Consider the following 16,242-nt stretch of genomic DNA (forward strand, 5'->3'; position numbering starts at 1 on the left):
TCAACATTTCTTTCTCTGTCTTATAACCTACCTAATTATTATCTCAAATTTCTCAGATCTTACTACATAAATGAACTCAACCTACAATTAGGGAAGCAAAAAGAGAAAAGTATTTCCATATTTCAGCCTCTCTCAATTTTAATGTCTTACACAGTGAAAAGATTATCTTCTTTAAACACTGACTAGTGTACTCTTCTTTACAGTCTCCAACACCACATTGCCTTCTGCAATCAAACTTAATGCTGACATTTTTTCTGGCTTTGAGGCCCGACAACACTATCCTTAACTTGTATTAACAAAAGCTACTTGTTCTCTCTTCTCCAGGCAAACACTTGTTTGGCATCCTCCACAAGCACTTTAAGGTCTTCCTTCTTTTCCTCTGAGAATCACAACTCTTCCTTCAGTTAACAATTAGATAAGACCAATACCGCCTCATCATTCATGCTTCTTATGAAAAATGTATCTCCATATAGTTAATTATATTTATCCCATGCATTAACTTTTCTCTTTCCCTAGTTACATCATAAACAACTGAATACAAGTCATCTATTTCTTTTTATCTTTCACCTAAGTGCAAAAAACTGAACAGCAAGTGCTTAATGAATGTTCTCAGCTGTACATTACAAAAATACATTTTTATCATATATATCTTTTTATTTGTACACTTTCCTTTTAGGTTGCTTGCTAGAATTCTTTCACCATACACTTTACTGTGAAAAAACATTGAGAGAAACTCTCACTTCCAGTTTTATAAACAAAGTCAAATGTAATACAAAAGCTCTAATTCAGCACTTCTCTCTAGTCCATACTACATAGGTTAATTACAAGTAATATTACTTCTGAAGTAAATTTCTCTGTGAATATAAGGTTATATATATTTAAGAATACTAAAACATAAAATTATATGTCACACACACACATACACACACATACCACACACAGACACACAAATCTTACCTTGCTGAGTATTTTGTTCTTGCATTCGATTCACAGTGAGGTCTAAGGGGCCTTCCTGCTCTTCCTGAAGGGAGTTTTCTGCTTGATTCATTTGGATACTCTTACATATTAGACTTGGTCCAATTGAACCATTTCTATTCTCTTGAATTTTACCACTTTTTGAAATATACTCAATTGCAAACTGACGTATCATCTTTTTCATTAATTCCTGAGCAACTAGGGGAATGTTAGGATCACAGTTCTGAGGAAGATCTAGGGAAGAAATAAATATAATAAGAATTAAAAAAGAGAATGCAAAATACCTATGTTTAAATTTATCTTAATTACAAATTAATGATTTCACAAGTCTCAGATTCAGTCCATAATTGCAAATGGTTTCTAGGACTTAGCAACAAAAACCTTGTTGGTTTAATTAGTATTATGAGACTATATCAACCCCAAACTTGGCATTTTTAATTGTTTCTTAAAAATAAATATTTTTGGTCCCAAACTAAAATATAAACAACTAGACATAAAAACAGACAGCTTATTTTCAGAGTTTTAATTCAAATGTATTCTACAAGATACTAAGACACTTAGTATGTGAACATAAATTGTATATATAAGTAACCAAGCAAGTTTTAACCTAATAGAGTAGGTATACACATTAACTATTAAAGAAAATATCTAAACTCTGTAACTATTTATTACTATTAATTCTTCAATTCTGTCAAATGTGCACTTCATATATAGCCTAAATGTCATCATCAAGGATTTTTTTCTTTTTTCAATTTTTCATATTGAGAAATTTCAATCAGAAAGAAAAAAATAAAGAACACTACAATGACACAGACAGCCTCTACCAAGATTCAAGAATTGTTAGCATTCTGCCACATTCACCTTCTTTTTACTTTTATTGGTTTGCAGAACTACCGGAAAGTAAATTGCAGAATTACGAGATTTCACTCTTAAATATTTCAGTGCACATCTACTAAGATTCCCCTATAAAAACAGCAGTACCACTACTGAGGGTCTTAATCAGTCCTTGGTCCCAAAACATGTTGGTCAGCTACAACCAAAATAAAGGACAGCAGTCATATACAATTCTGCTTGAAACCTGTACAAGAGGTAAAAACAATTGAATGATTTTGTAAGAGGTGTGGAATAAAGACAGACCACTTATAAACACAGTATATAATAAGTAATAAATAGTTTTAATATTGGATGGTGGTGGCTTTTTTCACACACACACTACTGGCCTCACCCCAATCCTTTTATTTACTCTGCTCCTTCAGAGGCAGAATGATTGGTGAACTAGGAAGGATGACTAAGTGTATTTGGTTAGGCTCCATACTTCTTCCTCTTAGAAGTGGGCCTATTCTAGAGATAACGGGTTGGCCAAAAAGTTTGTTTGGGTTCTTCTGTAAGATGTTATGGAAAAACCCAAACGAACTTTTTGGCCAAACCAACATGCTCCTCTGCTCCTTAAATGCCTCAACTCTTCCCCAGGCAGATCAGTGCTGTGTGAACAGGCCTGCCCTGATCCTGGGCTGTCTGAGACTGAAGGGTTGAGTCTCCTTAGTTTTGGGGTTCAGTATTAGATGGAGCAATTGTCTAAGAGATCTAAAGGCAAGTCCTCCAACTAGCATCTACTTTTATAGATCCATGATTCTAAAATGCAAGAAGATTAGAAAACATACTATTTAAAGGTGAGGAAAGGCAACAAAACTACCTCCACCATATCTGATAGCAAAATGTGACCTCAGCCGACATCAATCTGTTTATGGTCCTGCAGAAATATCAATATATTTGATCACAGGGTGCTGTTTTGGACCTGCTGGAGATGTTACATAATAAACATCTCCATTACATTAGCTCTTTCAAAACAAAGAACACTGAATTCTGAAAAAACATTTGAGAAGGGATTACGGGCCTATAAAAAAAGTAACATTATAGTCCTCACATTTATTCTTTGTTTAGAGCCCAGAAGGGAAGAGAGGTACTATTTGTTTCTGAGTACGAGAAAAAAAGACTTGGCTATACAGTTGAGCACTGAGCAACATGCGTTTGAACTGTGTGGGTACACACAGACATGGATTTTTTCCAATAAATACATACTACGGTACTGCACAGTCCATGGTTGGTCAGTCTGCAGATGTGGAACCCCGAGTATGGAGGGCCCGCTGCAAAGTTAGACTCATTTTTCACTGTGCAGAGGGTCAGTGCTCCTAACCCCCACGTTGTCCAAGGGTCAACTGTATATATCACATGCCCGTGGCTCATTTATTTTATAACTGGAGGTTTGTACCTCTTAATTTCCCCCTTCACCTATTTCATCCGCCAACACTCCTCCCCTCTGGCAACCACCTGTTTGTTCTCTGTAACTATGAGTCTGTTTTAGCTTAGTTTGTTTTTGTTTTGTTTCTTAGAGTCCACATATAAATGAGAATATACAACGCAAGGAATATGGTCAATAATACTGTATTAACTTTGTATGAGGACAGTTGCTTTCTAGACTTATTATGGTGATCATTTCATCATGCATGTAAATGTGAATCACTCCATAGTATACCTGAAACTAAAGTAATATTGTCAACTGTATTTTAATGAAAAAAGAAAGACTTAGCTATAGATTGAAATCTTAGCCATCTTCCTGAATTCAGGCTAGTTACATACCCCTCCGTGTTTTAGTTTCTCTGTTTGTAAAAATGGAAATGATAATAGAACCTTGGTAGTCATAATAAGTCTTGCTCACAGGATATTTTAAAGTTATATGAGATTGTAGATAAAATACTGAACTCCTGTACTTGTCATTTTAATAGCTGACATTTACTCCACTGTTATCTTAGGTTATAGTAAAAATAACAGAAACAAAAAGATGCAGGCCAAGCAGTTACATTTTACGTAAATCATAAAATGTCAAATAAGTAAAAATATTAACTAACTAGGTTAATATGTAAAATTATTAACTAGCTGGGAAAACACAAAGGACATAATTTCTAAGCCCATGTGATATACTGTGCTCCAGAATAGATAGTATTAGCACATGTAACCCAACTAAAGTGATTTGTAACAAAACGAGAAATTTCCATGTTACACATAAGGATTCCCAATTTATACCATTTCTTGACTATTACTTCCAGGAATCCTTGAAAGCATCTGTGAACACTCTTTTCCATCTTTTTTCAAACCTAATCTTGCTTTGAATTATGTGTTAAAAGGAGATACTGATTTACTTCTAGGTATTTTGGTTAATTATCCTGTAATGTATTGGCTAATATCACTTTAGCAATTCAAAATAATTATATTTATCAAAAAACAACAGAAATATGATCAGACATATCATGTGACTAGGGCTATACTTTAGAATTGAGTTTAGAGCTAAGTTTAAAGCAGAATAGATAATGCTACTTTACTCTATTCATCTACTCAGTTTTTGTTTATATTGGGAATAAGTCTATGTGTGAGACCAAAGGACGTGGCAAAAAACAAACAAACAAGATAAAAAAGAGAAAGAGACAAAGAAAATGCTGCTCAGCTGCTGATTAGTGAGCCTTCTAGAATACTTGTGCAAATTATCAAAACTATAAAAAAAAACTGAATTAACTAAAGATCTAGGCCAGGGATATAAACTCAGATAGTTTCAAAATTCAGGCAACTCACAAACCCTGGGCTAGAAGAGAAAATATGTTGCCAAATGGAAATGGTATGCCCCAAGAAGATAGAAATAATTTATTTTTGCCCTATCTCTTCATTTTCCAAATTTATCTAATTCAAGAGTTTAGCAAGTTGTTTGTAGTAGCCAGTTTCAAGATGGTCCTTAATGATTCCCACTCCCACCTCCTGGTTTCCAGGGTTGTGTAGTCCCTTCCACATTGTATTAAGGGTGGAATGTGTGATTAATAATAACATACTGCAGAAGTGTATGTCACTTCCAAGATTAGGGTATAAAAGAATATGGTTTCTACCCTGGATACTCTGAATACTGGTGTTCGCTGTGACCCCCACCCACACTATTCTGTCCTCTTGCTCTCTCATCACTCACTCTGGAGAAAGCTGTCCTGTGAGCGGCACTGAGGAGGCTCACAAGGAAAGGAACTGAAGTCTCCTGCAAACAGCCAAATGACTGAACTGGGAAGAAGATTCTCAAGACCAATCAACTCCCAAATGACTGAAAAGGAAAACAACACAGCAAAAGTTATGTGATGAAGCTAAAGCAGTGTTTAGAGAGCAATTTATAGCAATAAACACATATATTAAAAAAAATTCAACCCAGTAACCCAATAACCTAACCTTCCTCCTTAAGAGAAAACGAATCAAAAATTAAACCCAAAGCAAGCACAGAGAAGAAAATAAATAAAAAGTTAGGGCAGAAAAAAATAAGATAGAGAATAGAAAGACAACAGAGAAGAGCAATAAAACCAAAAGTTGGTTCTTTGAAAAGATCAAAAATTTGACCAAGAATAAAAACCAGAATAGACTTAAGTTTGTAAAATCAGAAATGAAGGAAGCATTATCAGCATTAACATTAAAGGTAATCAAGAAATACTACCAAAAAAAAAAAAAAAAAAAAGAAAAGAAAAAAGCTATACATCAACACATTAGGTATCCTAGATGAAATGGCCAAATTGCTAGAAAGACACAAACTATCAAACTCACTCAAGAAGTAACAGTAAAACCTGGACCTGCAAGTAAAAAGACTGAATTAGTAACCAAAAATCTTGCCACAAAGAAAAGCCCAGGGACAAACAGATTTACTGGTGAATACTATTAGACATTTAAAGAGGAATGAAAACCAATCCTTCACAAACTCCAAAACAAGAGATGAGAACACTTCCCAACTCATTCTATGAGGACAATATTAGCCTGATACCAAACCTGGACAAAGAAATTACATGAAAAGAAAACTACTAAACGAAATGAAAACTATCCATGATGAATAGACAAAAATCCAGTTGACCCTTGAGCTACATGGGTTTGAGCTGTGCGGGTCCACTTATATGTGGATTTTTTCAACAGTAAATACTACAGTACTACACAATCTGTGACTGGTTGAATCTCTGGATGTGGAAATGCAAATACAGAGGGCTGACCATAAGTCATACACAGATTTTCAACTGCATGAGGGGCCAGCCCCTATCCATCACATTGTTCAAGGGCCAACTCTCCTATCACACAGAAACAGGCAACACATAAAAAGGATTATACAATAAGACAAGGTTGTCCACGCTCACCATTATTATTCAACATAGTTTTGGAAGTTTTAGCCATAGCAATCAGAGTAGAAAAAGAAATAAAAGGAATCCAAATCGGAAAAGAAGAGGTAAAGCTGTCACTGTTTGCAGATGACATGATACTATACATAGAGAATCCTAAAGATGCTATCCGAAAACTACTAGAGCTAATCAATCAATCTGGTAAAGTGGCAGGATACAAAATTAATGCACAGAAACAAAATTAATGCACAGAAATCTCTGGCATTCCTGTACACTAATGATGAAAAATCTGAAAGAGAAATTAAGGAAACACTCCCATTTACCACTGCAACAAAAAGAATAAAATACCTAGGAATAAACTTACCTAAGGAGACAAAAGACCTGTATGCAGAAAACTGTAAGACATTGATGAAAGAAATTAAAGATGCTACAGACAGATGGAGAGATATACCATGTTCTTGGATTGGAAGAATCAACACTGTGAAAATGACTCTATTCCCCAAAGCAATCTACAAATTCAATGCAATCCCTATCAAACTACCAATGGCATTTTTCACAGAACCAGAACAAAAAATTTCACAATTTGTATGGAAACACAAAAGACCCCGAATAGCCAAAGCAATCTTGAGAACGAAAAACGGAGCTGGAGGAATCAGGCTCCCTGACTTCAGACTATACTACAAAGCTACAGTAATCAAGACAGTATGGTACTGGCACAAAAACAGAAATATAGATCAATGGAACAGGATAGAAAGCCCAGAGATATACCCACGCACAAATGGTCACCTTATTTTTGATAAAGGAGGCAAGAATATACAATGGAGAAAAGACAGCCTCTTCAATAAGTGGTGCTGGGAAAACTGGACAGCTACATGTAAAAGAACGAAATTAGAACACTCCCTAACACCATACACAAAAAGAAACTCAAAATGGATTAAAGAACTAAACATAAGGCCAGACACTATAAAACTCTTAGAGGAAAACGGCAGAATACTCCATGACATAAATCACAACAAGATCCCTTTTCACCCACCTCCTAGAGAAATGGAAAAAAACCCAAAAATAAACAAATGGGACCTAATGAAACCTAAAAGCTTTTGCACAGCAAAGGAAACCGTAAACAAGATGAAAAGACAACCCTCAGAATGGGAGAAAATATTTGCAAATGAAGCAACTGACAAAGGATTAATCTCCAAAATTTACAAGCAGCTCGTGCAGCTCAATATCAAAAAAACAAACAACCGAATCCAAAAATAGGCAGAAGACCTAAATAGACATTTCTCCAAAGAAGATATACAGATTGCCAACAAACACATGAAAGGATGCTCAACATCACTAATCATTAGAGAAATGCAAATCAAAACTGCAATGACATATCATCCCACACCAGTCAGAATGGTCATCATCAAAAAATCTACAAACAATAAATGCTGAAGAGGATGTGGAGAAAAGGGAACACTCTTGCACTGCTGGTGGGAATGTAAATTGATACAGCCACTTCAGGGAACAGTATGGAGGTTCCTTAAAAACCTAAAAATAGAACTACCATACAACCCAGCAATCCTACTACTGGGTATGTAACCTGCGAAAACCATAATTCAAAAAGAGTCATGTACCAAAATGTTCACTGTAGCTCTATTTACAATAGCCAGGACATGGAAACAACCTAAGTGTCCATCGACAGATGAATGGATAAAGAAGATGTGGCACATATACACAATGGAGTATTACTCAGCCATAAAAAGAAACAAAACTGAGTTATTTGTAGTGAGACAGATGGACCCAGAGTCTGTCACACTGAGTGAAGTAAGTCAGAAAGAGAAAAATAAATACCATATGCTAACTCATTGTGTGGAATCTGAAAAGAAAAAAAAACTGTTCCTGAAGAACCTAGGGGCAGGACAGGAATAAAGACGCAGATGTAGAGAATGGACTTGAGGACACCGGGAGGGGGAAGGGTAAGCTGGGACGAAGTGAGAGAGTGGCATGGACTTATATACACTACCAAATGTAAAATAGATAGCTAGTGGGAAGCAGCTGCATAGCACAGGGAGATCAGCTCGGTGCTTTGTGACCATCTAGAGGGGTGGAATAGGGAGGGTGGAAGGGAGACGCAAGAGAGAGGAGATATGGGGATATATGTATATGTATACCTGATTCACTTTGTTATAAAGCAGAAACTAACACACCATTGTAAAGCAATTATACTACAAAAAAGAAGTTAAAAAAAAAAGGATTATACATCAAGACCAAGAATGACAAGAATACAAGGTTAGTTCAACATATGAAAACCAATCAGGCAATGTAATGTAACGTATTAATAAAGAACAAAATCCACATAATAATCTCCATAGATGTAGAAAAGCACTTGATACCTTTTCATGATAAAAACAATGTACAAACTAGGAATAGAAGGAAACTACCTCAATCTACGAAAGAGCATCTATGAAAAATCTATAGATAACATCACACTTAATGGTGAAACATTGAAAGTTTCCCCCATAATATGAGAACAAGAGAAGGACTCTTGTCCTTGCTCTCATTACTTCTATTCAACATGTACTGGAGGTTCTAGCCAGTGCAATTAGGCAGGCAAAGAAATAAAAGTAATTTGGATTGAAAAAGTAGAAGTAAAACTCTTTTTACAGATAACATAATGTTGTATATACAAATTTGTTAGGAATCCACACACACAAAACTTTAGAACTAGTAAGTTCAGCAAGGTTACAGGATGCCATATCAATATACAAAAATCAATTTTACTTCTATACAATGGCACTAAACAATTCTAAAAGGAAATAATTAAGAAAATAATTCCATTTACAACAGTATTAGGAAGAAAAGACTTAACAGGAATACGTTTGACAAAACATAAATAAACAGAAATACATCCTGTGTTCATGAACTGGAAGGCTTACTATTGTTACATGATAAGAACTCCCCAAATTGATCAACAAATTCAACACAATCCCTATCAAAACCCTAGCTGGCATTTTTTTTTTTTTTTTTTGCGGTACGCAGGCCTCTCTCACTGTTGCGGCCTCTCCCATTGCGGAGCACCGGCTCCGGACGCACAGGCTCAGCGGCCACGGCTCATGGGCCCAGCTGCTCTGCAGCATGTGGGACCCTCCCGGACCGGGACACAAACCCGCATCCCCTGCATCGGCAGGCGGACCCCCAACCACTGCGCCACCAGGGAAGCCCCTAGCTGGCATTTTTGTATAAACTGACAAGGTGATTCTAAAAAGCATACTGAAATGCAAGGAATCCAGAATAGCCAAAATAATCCTGAAAAAGAACTAAACTGGAGGATTAGCAATTCCTGATTTCAAAACTTACTATAAAGTATAATAATCAAGCCTAGATGTTAATGTCCTAAGGATAGACATATAGATTAATAGAGTAGAACTGATCCCCAAGATAAACCATTAATCTATTTTTGATAAGAGTACCAAGACAATTCAGTGGGGGAAATCATTGTCTTTTCAACAAACTATGCTAGGACAACTGGATATTTACATGCAAAATAATGAAACTGGGGCTTCCCTGGTGGCGCAGTGGTTGAGGGTCCACTTGCCGATGCAGGGGACACGAGTTCGTGCCCCGGTCTGGGGAGATCCCACATGCCACGGAGCGGCTGGGCCCGTGAGCCATGGCCGCTAAGCCTGCGCGTCCAGAGCCTGTGCTCCGCAATGGGAGAGGCCACAACAGTGAGAGGCCCACGTACCAAAAAAAAAAAAAAAAAAAAAAAAAAAAATAATAATAATGAAACTGGACCTTCACCTCATACCATATAGAATAATTAACTCAAAATGCATCAATGACCTAAATGTAGGAGCTAAAACTATAAGAATCTGAAAGAAAACATACATGTAAATCTTCATGGCCTTAGATTAAGGCAATGATTCCTTAGATTCGACACTAAAACACAAGTAACAAGAGAAAAAAATAGATATAATGAACTTGATTAAAATTTAAAACTTCTGTACTTCAAAGGACACTAAGTGAAGAGAGTCCACAGAATAGGAGTAAATATTTACAAATCACATGTCTGATAAGGGTCTACTGTCCAAGTATATAAAGAACTCTTATAACCCAACAATAAAAAGACAAATGCCCAAATAAAAAAACAGCAAATGATTTGAGTAGACATTTGTCCAAAGAAGATATTACTAATGACCAGTAAGCACATGACAAGTTGATTAACATCATTAGTCTTTAGGGAAATGCAAATCAAAAGCACAATGAGATACCATTTCACACCTTGAAGGAGAATTATAATAAAAAGTGCAGATAACAAGTGCGAGTGAGAATGTGGAGAAATCTGAGTCCTCATACACGGTAGGTGGGAATGTAAAATGGTGCAGCCATTTTGGAAAATAATTCTGAAAACACATTAAAAAATGTAAACACAGAATTACCATATGACCCAGCAAATTCCACCTCTAGGTATATAACTACGAAAACCGAAAACATATGTTCAATCAAAAGTATGTATGGGGCTTCCCTGGTGGCGCAGCGGTTGAGAGTCCGCCTGCCAATGCAGGGGACGCGGGTTCGAGCCCTGGTCCGGGGGGATCCCACATGCCGCGGAGCAACTGGGCCCGTGAGCCACAGCTGCTGAGCCTGCGCGTCTGGAGCCTGTGCTCCGCAACAAGAGAGGCCGCGATGGTGAGAGGCCCGCGCACCGCGATGAAGAGTGGCCCCCGCTCGCCACAACTGGAGAAAGCCCTCGCACAGAAACGAAGACCCAACACAGCCAAAAATAAATAAATAAATAAAGGCAAGAACCATTTCCTTTATATTAAAAAAAAAAAAAAAAAAGTATGTATGAATGTTCACAGCAGCATTATTCACAACAGCCAAAAAGTAGAAACAACCCAAATGAATGTCAACTGGTGAATGTATAAATAAAATGTGGTATATCCATACAATAATTATTCAATCATAGAAAGAAATGAACTGATGCATGTTATAACAAGAATGAACCTCAAAAACATGCTAAATGAAGGCTGCACATAGTGCAATTTCATTTATATGAAATGTTTAAAACAGGCAAATCTACAAAGAGAGAAATCTATTAGATTAGTGGTTGCCAAAGCCTGGAGAAGAGTAAGAGAATGATGAGTGAGTGTTCATCTAGTAATGGGTTTCTTTTTCAGGGTGAAGAAAATGTTCTGGAATCAGACAGCGGTGATGGTTGCAAAACTTTGTTAATGAGTGTACTAAAAACCACTGAATTTTATACTTTAAAAAAGTGAATTTTATTGTATGTGAATTATAACTCAATTTAAAAAAATAGGAAGAAAGGATAAATTAGAAAGTGGAACTTAGAGCCCAGAAGGCAGATTCAAGAGCCATAAAGAATTTTTCCTTAAGATCTAATCGAGTAACTTCCAACATTTGCCCAGCTGGATTTCAGGATTGCTATGGAACAGTGACCCCTGTGTGCACCCCATTTTGCCATTTTTGAACAAGAGTGTTTACAGTGGTTATCCTATGCCTATCCTAACATTGTATGTTGGGTGTGTGTGAGCAAGTAATTTGCCTTTTTACTTTTAAAGGTCTACAGATCAAGAGAAACTATATTTGAAGTGCTATACCAAAGGAACTACACTCAAGGAACTTCATTTGTATCTGAAACTGAGTTAGATAACAAGAGTGTGGTCTCTGAGATGATGTTGTAATAAGATAAGACTTTTGGAGGTCTTGGGCAGGGGTGAGTGTATTTTACATATGGGAGAGATGTGAATCACCAGAACCAACTGATTCCAACTTCCTTGTATTCACTCCTTTGTTCAGTATTCTTCCACACTCATAGGTAGCATATAATGCTACTATTTACCTAGAGAGAGAGTTGCTCTTAGGACCAATCTAAGAATATCTGTGTAGGCTGTCTCAATTATGAGACTGTCAAAGTGGATAATATTGGTCACTAATCCAACAAAAATTTTAAAGACCAGGATGATGGTATTTTTCTTATCTTCTCTTTCTCCAAAATCCATTTCCCTTCTCTCCATGTTTGATATGTATTAACAATTAATACTTGTAGCACTTTATTTAACATGAAGACTTCTGACACACATTGGTATCATTTAATGACAAATATCATATTAGTGCAGATAATGATATAACGAAAGGTAAGAAGGAAAGCATAGTTCTACTGAACCACTTATGGTGTACAGCTGTTGCCCTTGCCTCCTATTCTTCCCCAAATATTTTTTTTCTAAAAATTTCAATCTACAGAAAAGTTGAAAGAAGAGTACAATGTACTTCCACAAAATTTTACCTCTATAGATTCAACAACTATTGACATTTTGCGTCATTGGATTTACACATAAACTCACACACACAGGTTATTTATGGGTGAAGCATTTGAAAGTTGCAGATATCATGAAGCTTTAACTCTACTTAAGAAATAAAGAACAAGAACATTATGATACATAACTATAATGCCATCACCCCTTTCAAAAAATTTAACACAAAAAATATAGTCCCCAACTTTCCTCATTATCTCCTTTACAGCTTTTTCCTCCCCAATCTCAGGTTGCAATCTAGGATTACACATTGTATTTTTTTTTAACATCTTTATTGGAGTATAATTGCTTGACAATGATGTGTTAGTTTCTGCTTCATAATAAAGTGAATCAGTTATACATATACATATGTCCCCATATCTCTTCCCTCTGGCGTCTCCCTCCCACACTCCCTATCCCACCCCTCTAGGTGGTCACAAAGCACCGAGCTGATCTCCCTGTGCTATGCAGCTGCTTCCCACTAGCTATCTATTTTACATTTGGTAGTGTATATATGTCCATGCCACTCTCTCACTTTGTCCCAGCTTACCCTTCCCCCTCCCTGTATCCTCAAGTCCATTCTCCAGTAGGTCTGCATCTTTATTCTCGTCTTGCCCCTAGGTTCTTCATGACTTTTTTTTTTTTTAGATTCCATATATATGTGTTAGCATACGGTATTTGTTTTTCTCTTTCTGACTTACTTCACTCTGTATGACAGACTCTAGGCCCACCCACCTCATTACAAATAACTCAATTTCGTTTCTTTTTAAGGCTGAGTAATATTCCATTGTATATATGTGCCACATCTTCTTTAGCCATTCATCTGTTGATGGAAACTTAGGTTGTTTCCATGTCCTGGCTATTGTAAATAGAGCTGCAATGAACATTTTGGTACATGACTCTTTTTGAATTACGGTTTTCTCAGGGTATATGCCCAGTAGTGGGATTCCTGGGTCATATGGTAGTTCTATTTGTAGTTTTTTAAGGAACCTCCATACTATTCTCCATAGTGGCTGTATCAATTTACATTCCCACCAACAGTGCAAGAGGATTCCCTTTTCTCCACACCCTCTCCAGCATTAATTGTTTGTAGGTTTTTTGATGGCCATTCTGACCAGTGTGAGATGATATCTCATTGTAGTTTTGATTTGCATTTCTCTAGTGATTAGTGATGTTGAGCATTCTTTCATGTGTTTGTTGGCAATCTGTATATCTTCTTTGGAGAAATGTCTATTTAGGTCTTCTGTCCATTTTTGGATTGGGTTGTTTGTTTTTTGATATTGAGCTGCATGAGCTGCTTGTAAATTTTGGAGATTAATCCTTTGTCAGTTGCTCCATTTGCAAATATTTTCTCCCATTCTGAGGGTTGTCTTTTCATCTTGTTTATGGTTTCCTTTGCTGTGCAAAAACTTTTAAGTTTCATTAGGTCCCATTTGTTTATTTTTGTTTTTATTTCCATTTCTCTAGGAGGTGGGTCAAAAAGGATCTTGGTGTGATTTATGTCATGGAGTGTTCTGCCTATGTTTTCCTCTAAGAGTTTGATAGTGTCTGGCCTTACATCTAGGTCTTTAATCCATTTTGAGTTTCTTTTTGTGTATGGTGTTAGGGAGTGTTCTAATTTCATTCTTTTACATTTAGTTGTCCAGTTTTCCTACCACCACTGTTCTCACACACTCGTACCAGATTTCTATGCAGGTTCTTGTAAGTAACTCTCGATGTTACATCAAACATTATAATGGCACACTGAGCTTGGATATAATAGCCATCTCTCAGTCCACCAAATTTCTCCTGACCAGCTGTATCCCATACATTGAACTGAATAGGTCCTTTGCTGGTATGGAACACAAGGGGATGGACCTCAACACCCAAGGTAGCTACATACTTCTTCTCAAATTCACCAGTCGGATGACGTTTCACAAATGTAGTTTTACCAGTACCACCATCACCAACCAATACAAGTTTGAACTGAACTTGGGGTTCTCCTTGGGCAGCCATTGTTATGTTACTCCTCCCGGCTGCCTCCCGCTGTCGCCACTGGGACGTCCCGATCCCCGGCCCCGCAACCCCTGCCCTGGCCCCCTTCTTACTTATTTTAGATCCACTTTACCGATCTAGGACTGAAAGTAACATGTTAATACACCTGAGGTGTTTGTCCTTTACTCTGAATTCTCTCAAGTTTCTGCTTTATGAAGTTCACTGCTATATTATTTGACACAGATATTAATAAATACTATTTATGAGTTAAGGCCCTTAACAAAGTTTTTTGTCCTCAAGACAACCAATGTAATTTGGTATGCAAGAGAAATATTTTGAGTACTTCACATTTAATTGTACAGAATATTTTTAAAAATGTCTAACCCAAGGGTTAAAATTTCATAAATTAAAACAATTTTATTCCTTCATCAGGGGCATTCTTAAGTGTAATAGCCCTTTTTTTTTACTACAATGTGTGCGGTGCTGAAGAACACAAGGACTACTAGGTAGAGTTTAGTGCCACTGGTTTGACTCATGCTGGGGTACCAGTAATTTTAACCAACATTGCTCTTGCACCATCAGTTTTAAGGTCAACACAGCAAAAGTGGCAAATAACATCTTAGAATCATATTTTATAAAGTTTTGACCTTGCAGATTCCTTCAATGATTCTTAAGAGACCCAAGAGTTCCATGTATCACTCTTGGAGAACCACCAAACTTAGTATATTTTTAACCCATAATAAATAGTACACTGGAAGGCAATATAGAAGAATGGTTGGAAATACATCATTGTAATCAGATACACCTGGAATCAAATTTCAGCTCTGCTGATTACAGGCTGTATAACGTTGTGTAAGTTACTTTATAAGCCATAATCTCTTTATCTGTAAAGCAGTTTTACTAATAGTGTCTAAAGGAGTTGCTTCAAGGATTAAATGAACTAATGTATAGAGAGTGCTTACCCAGTGCTTATCACATAGTCCTCAAAAAGAAGTAACCTAATTACATAATTTTTATATAATGCAACTATTTTCTAACAATCCCTATCAGGAGAAAAAAATTAAAGACAGTAATTTGGGAAATCTCCCTAGACCAAAAACTTTAAAAATGAGCAAAATACTTGAAGCATTAAATTCCTAGAATTTTAGGATGTAAAATTTCAGATACCAGCAAATTCTGACATTTTCACTTTAATAGCCTTTTTAAAAAAATTGTTTTAACTTTATCTTTTCTATTTTATCTTTGCATATTATTTCACCAGTTTTGTTGATATCTTGTCTGCCTTTCTCCTAATTATTTAGGGTTACTTTATTTTATTTTGTATTTTATTTATTTATTTTTGGCTGCGTTGGGTCTTCATTGCTGCGCGTGGGCTTTCTCTAGTTGCAGTGAGCAGGCGTTACTCTTTGTTGCGGTGCGCAGGCTTCTTATTGTGGTGGCTTCTCTTGTTGTGGAGCACAGGTTCTAGGTGCGCAAGCTTCAGTAGTTGCAGCTCACGGGCTCAGTAGTTGTGGTTTGCAGGCTCTAGAGCGCAGGCTCAGTAGTTGTGGCACATGGGCTTAGTTACTCCGCAGCATGTGGGATCTTTCCAGACCAGGGCTCGAACCTGTGTCCCCTGCAATGGCAGGCGGATTCTTAACCACTGCACCACCAAGGAAGTCCCTTAGCGTTACTTAAAAAAAAAAAAAAACTCCTTCACTTAGATGCTCCGCTGACTTACTAAATTTCCAATCTTTTGCTTAATATAAAAATTTAAGGCTATAAATCTCCTTCTATCAAATCCTATAAGTCTTATAAGCTTTAAAATATATTTTTAATAT

At 36.6% G+C, this 16,242-nt stretch overlaps 1 protein-coding gene across 17 annotated transcripts in view; it reads right to left on the bottom strand.

Annotated features, from left to right (window-relative positions):
- Positions 1-16,242, bottom strand: part of LCORL (ligand dependent nuclear receptor corepressor like) — a 166,104-nt gene that overhangs the window by 53,507 nt on the left and 96,355 nt on the right. For 16 of the 17 annotated variants that reach the window (XM_073805109.1, XM_019928432.3, XM_073805106.1 and 13 more), the window contains one exon: positions 958-1,209. The exons of the other annotated variant lie outside the window; for it this stretch is intronic. In XM_073805109.1, coding sequence (XP_073661210.1) covers positions 958-1,209 — 252 coding nt within the window. The remainder of the gene's footprint in view (positions 1-957; positions 1,210-16,242) is intronic. 17 annotated transcript variants of the gene reach the window in all.

The sequence above is a fragment of the Tursiops truncatus genome, chromosome 5 (assembly GCF_011762595.2).
Source record: "Tursiops truncatus isolate mTurTru1 chromosome 5, mTurTru1.mat.Y, whole genome shotgun sequence".
NCBI classification, from domain to species: domain Eukaryota; kingdom Metazoa; phylum Chordata; class Mammalia; order Artiodactyla; family Delphinidae; genus Tursiops; species Tursiops truncatus.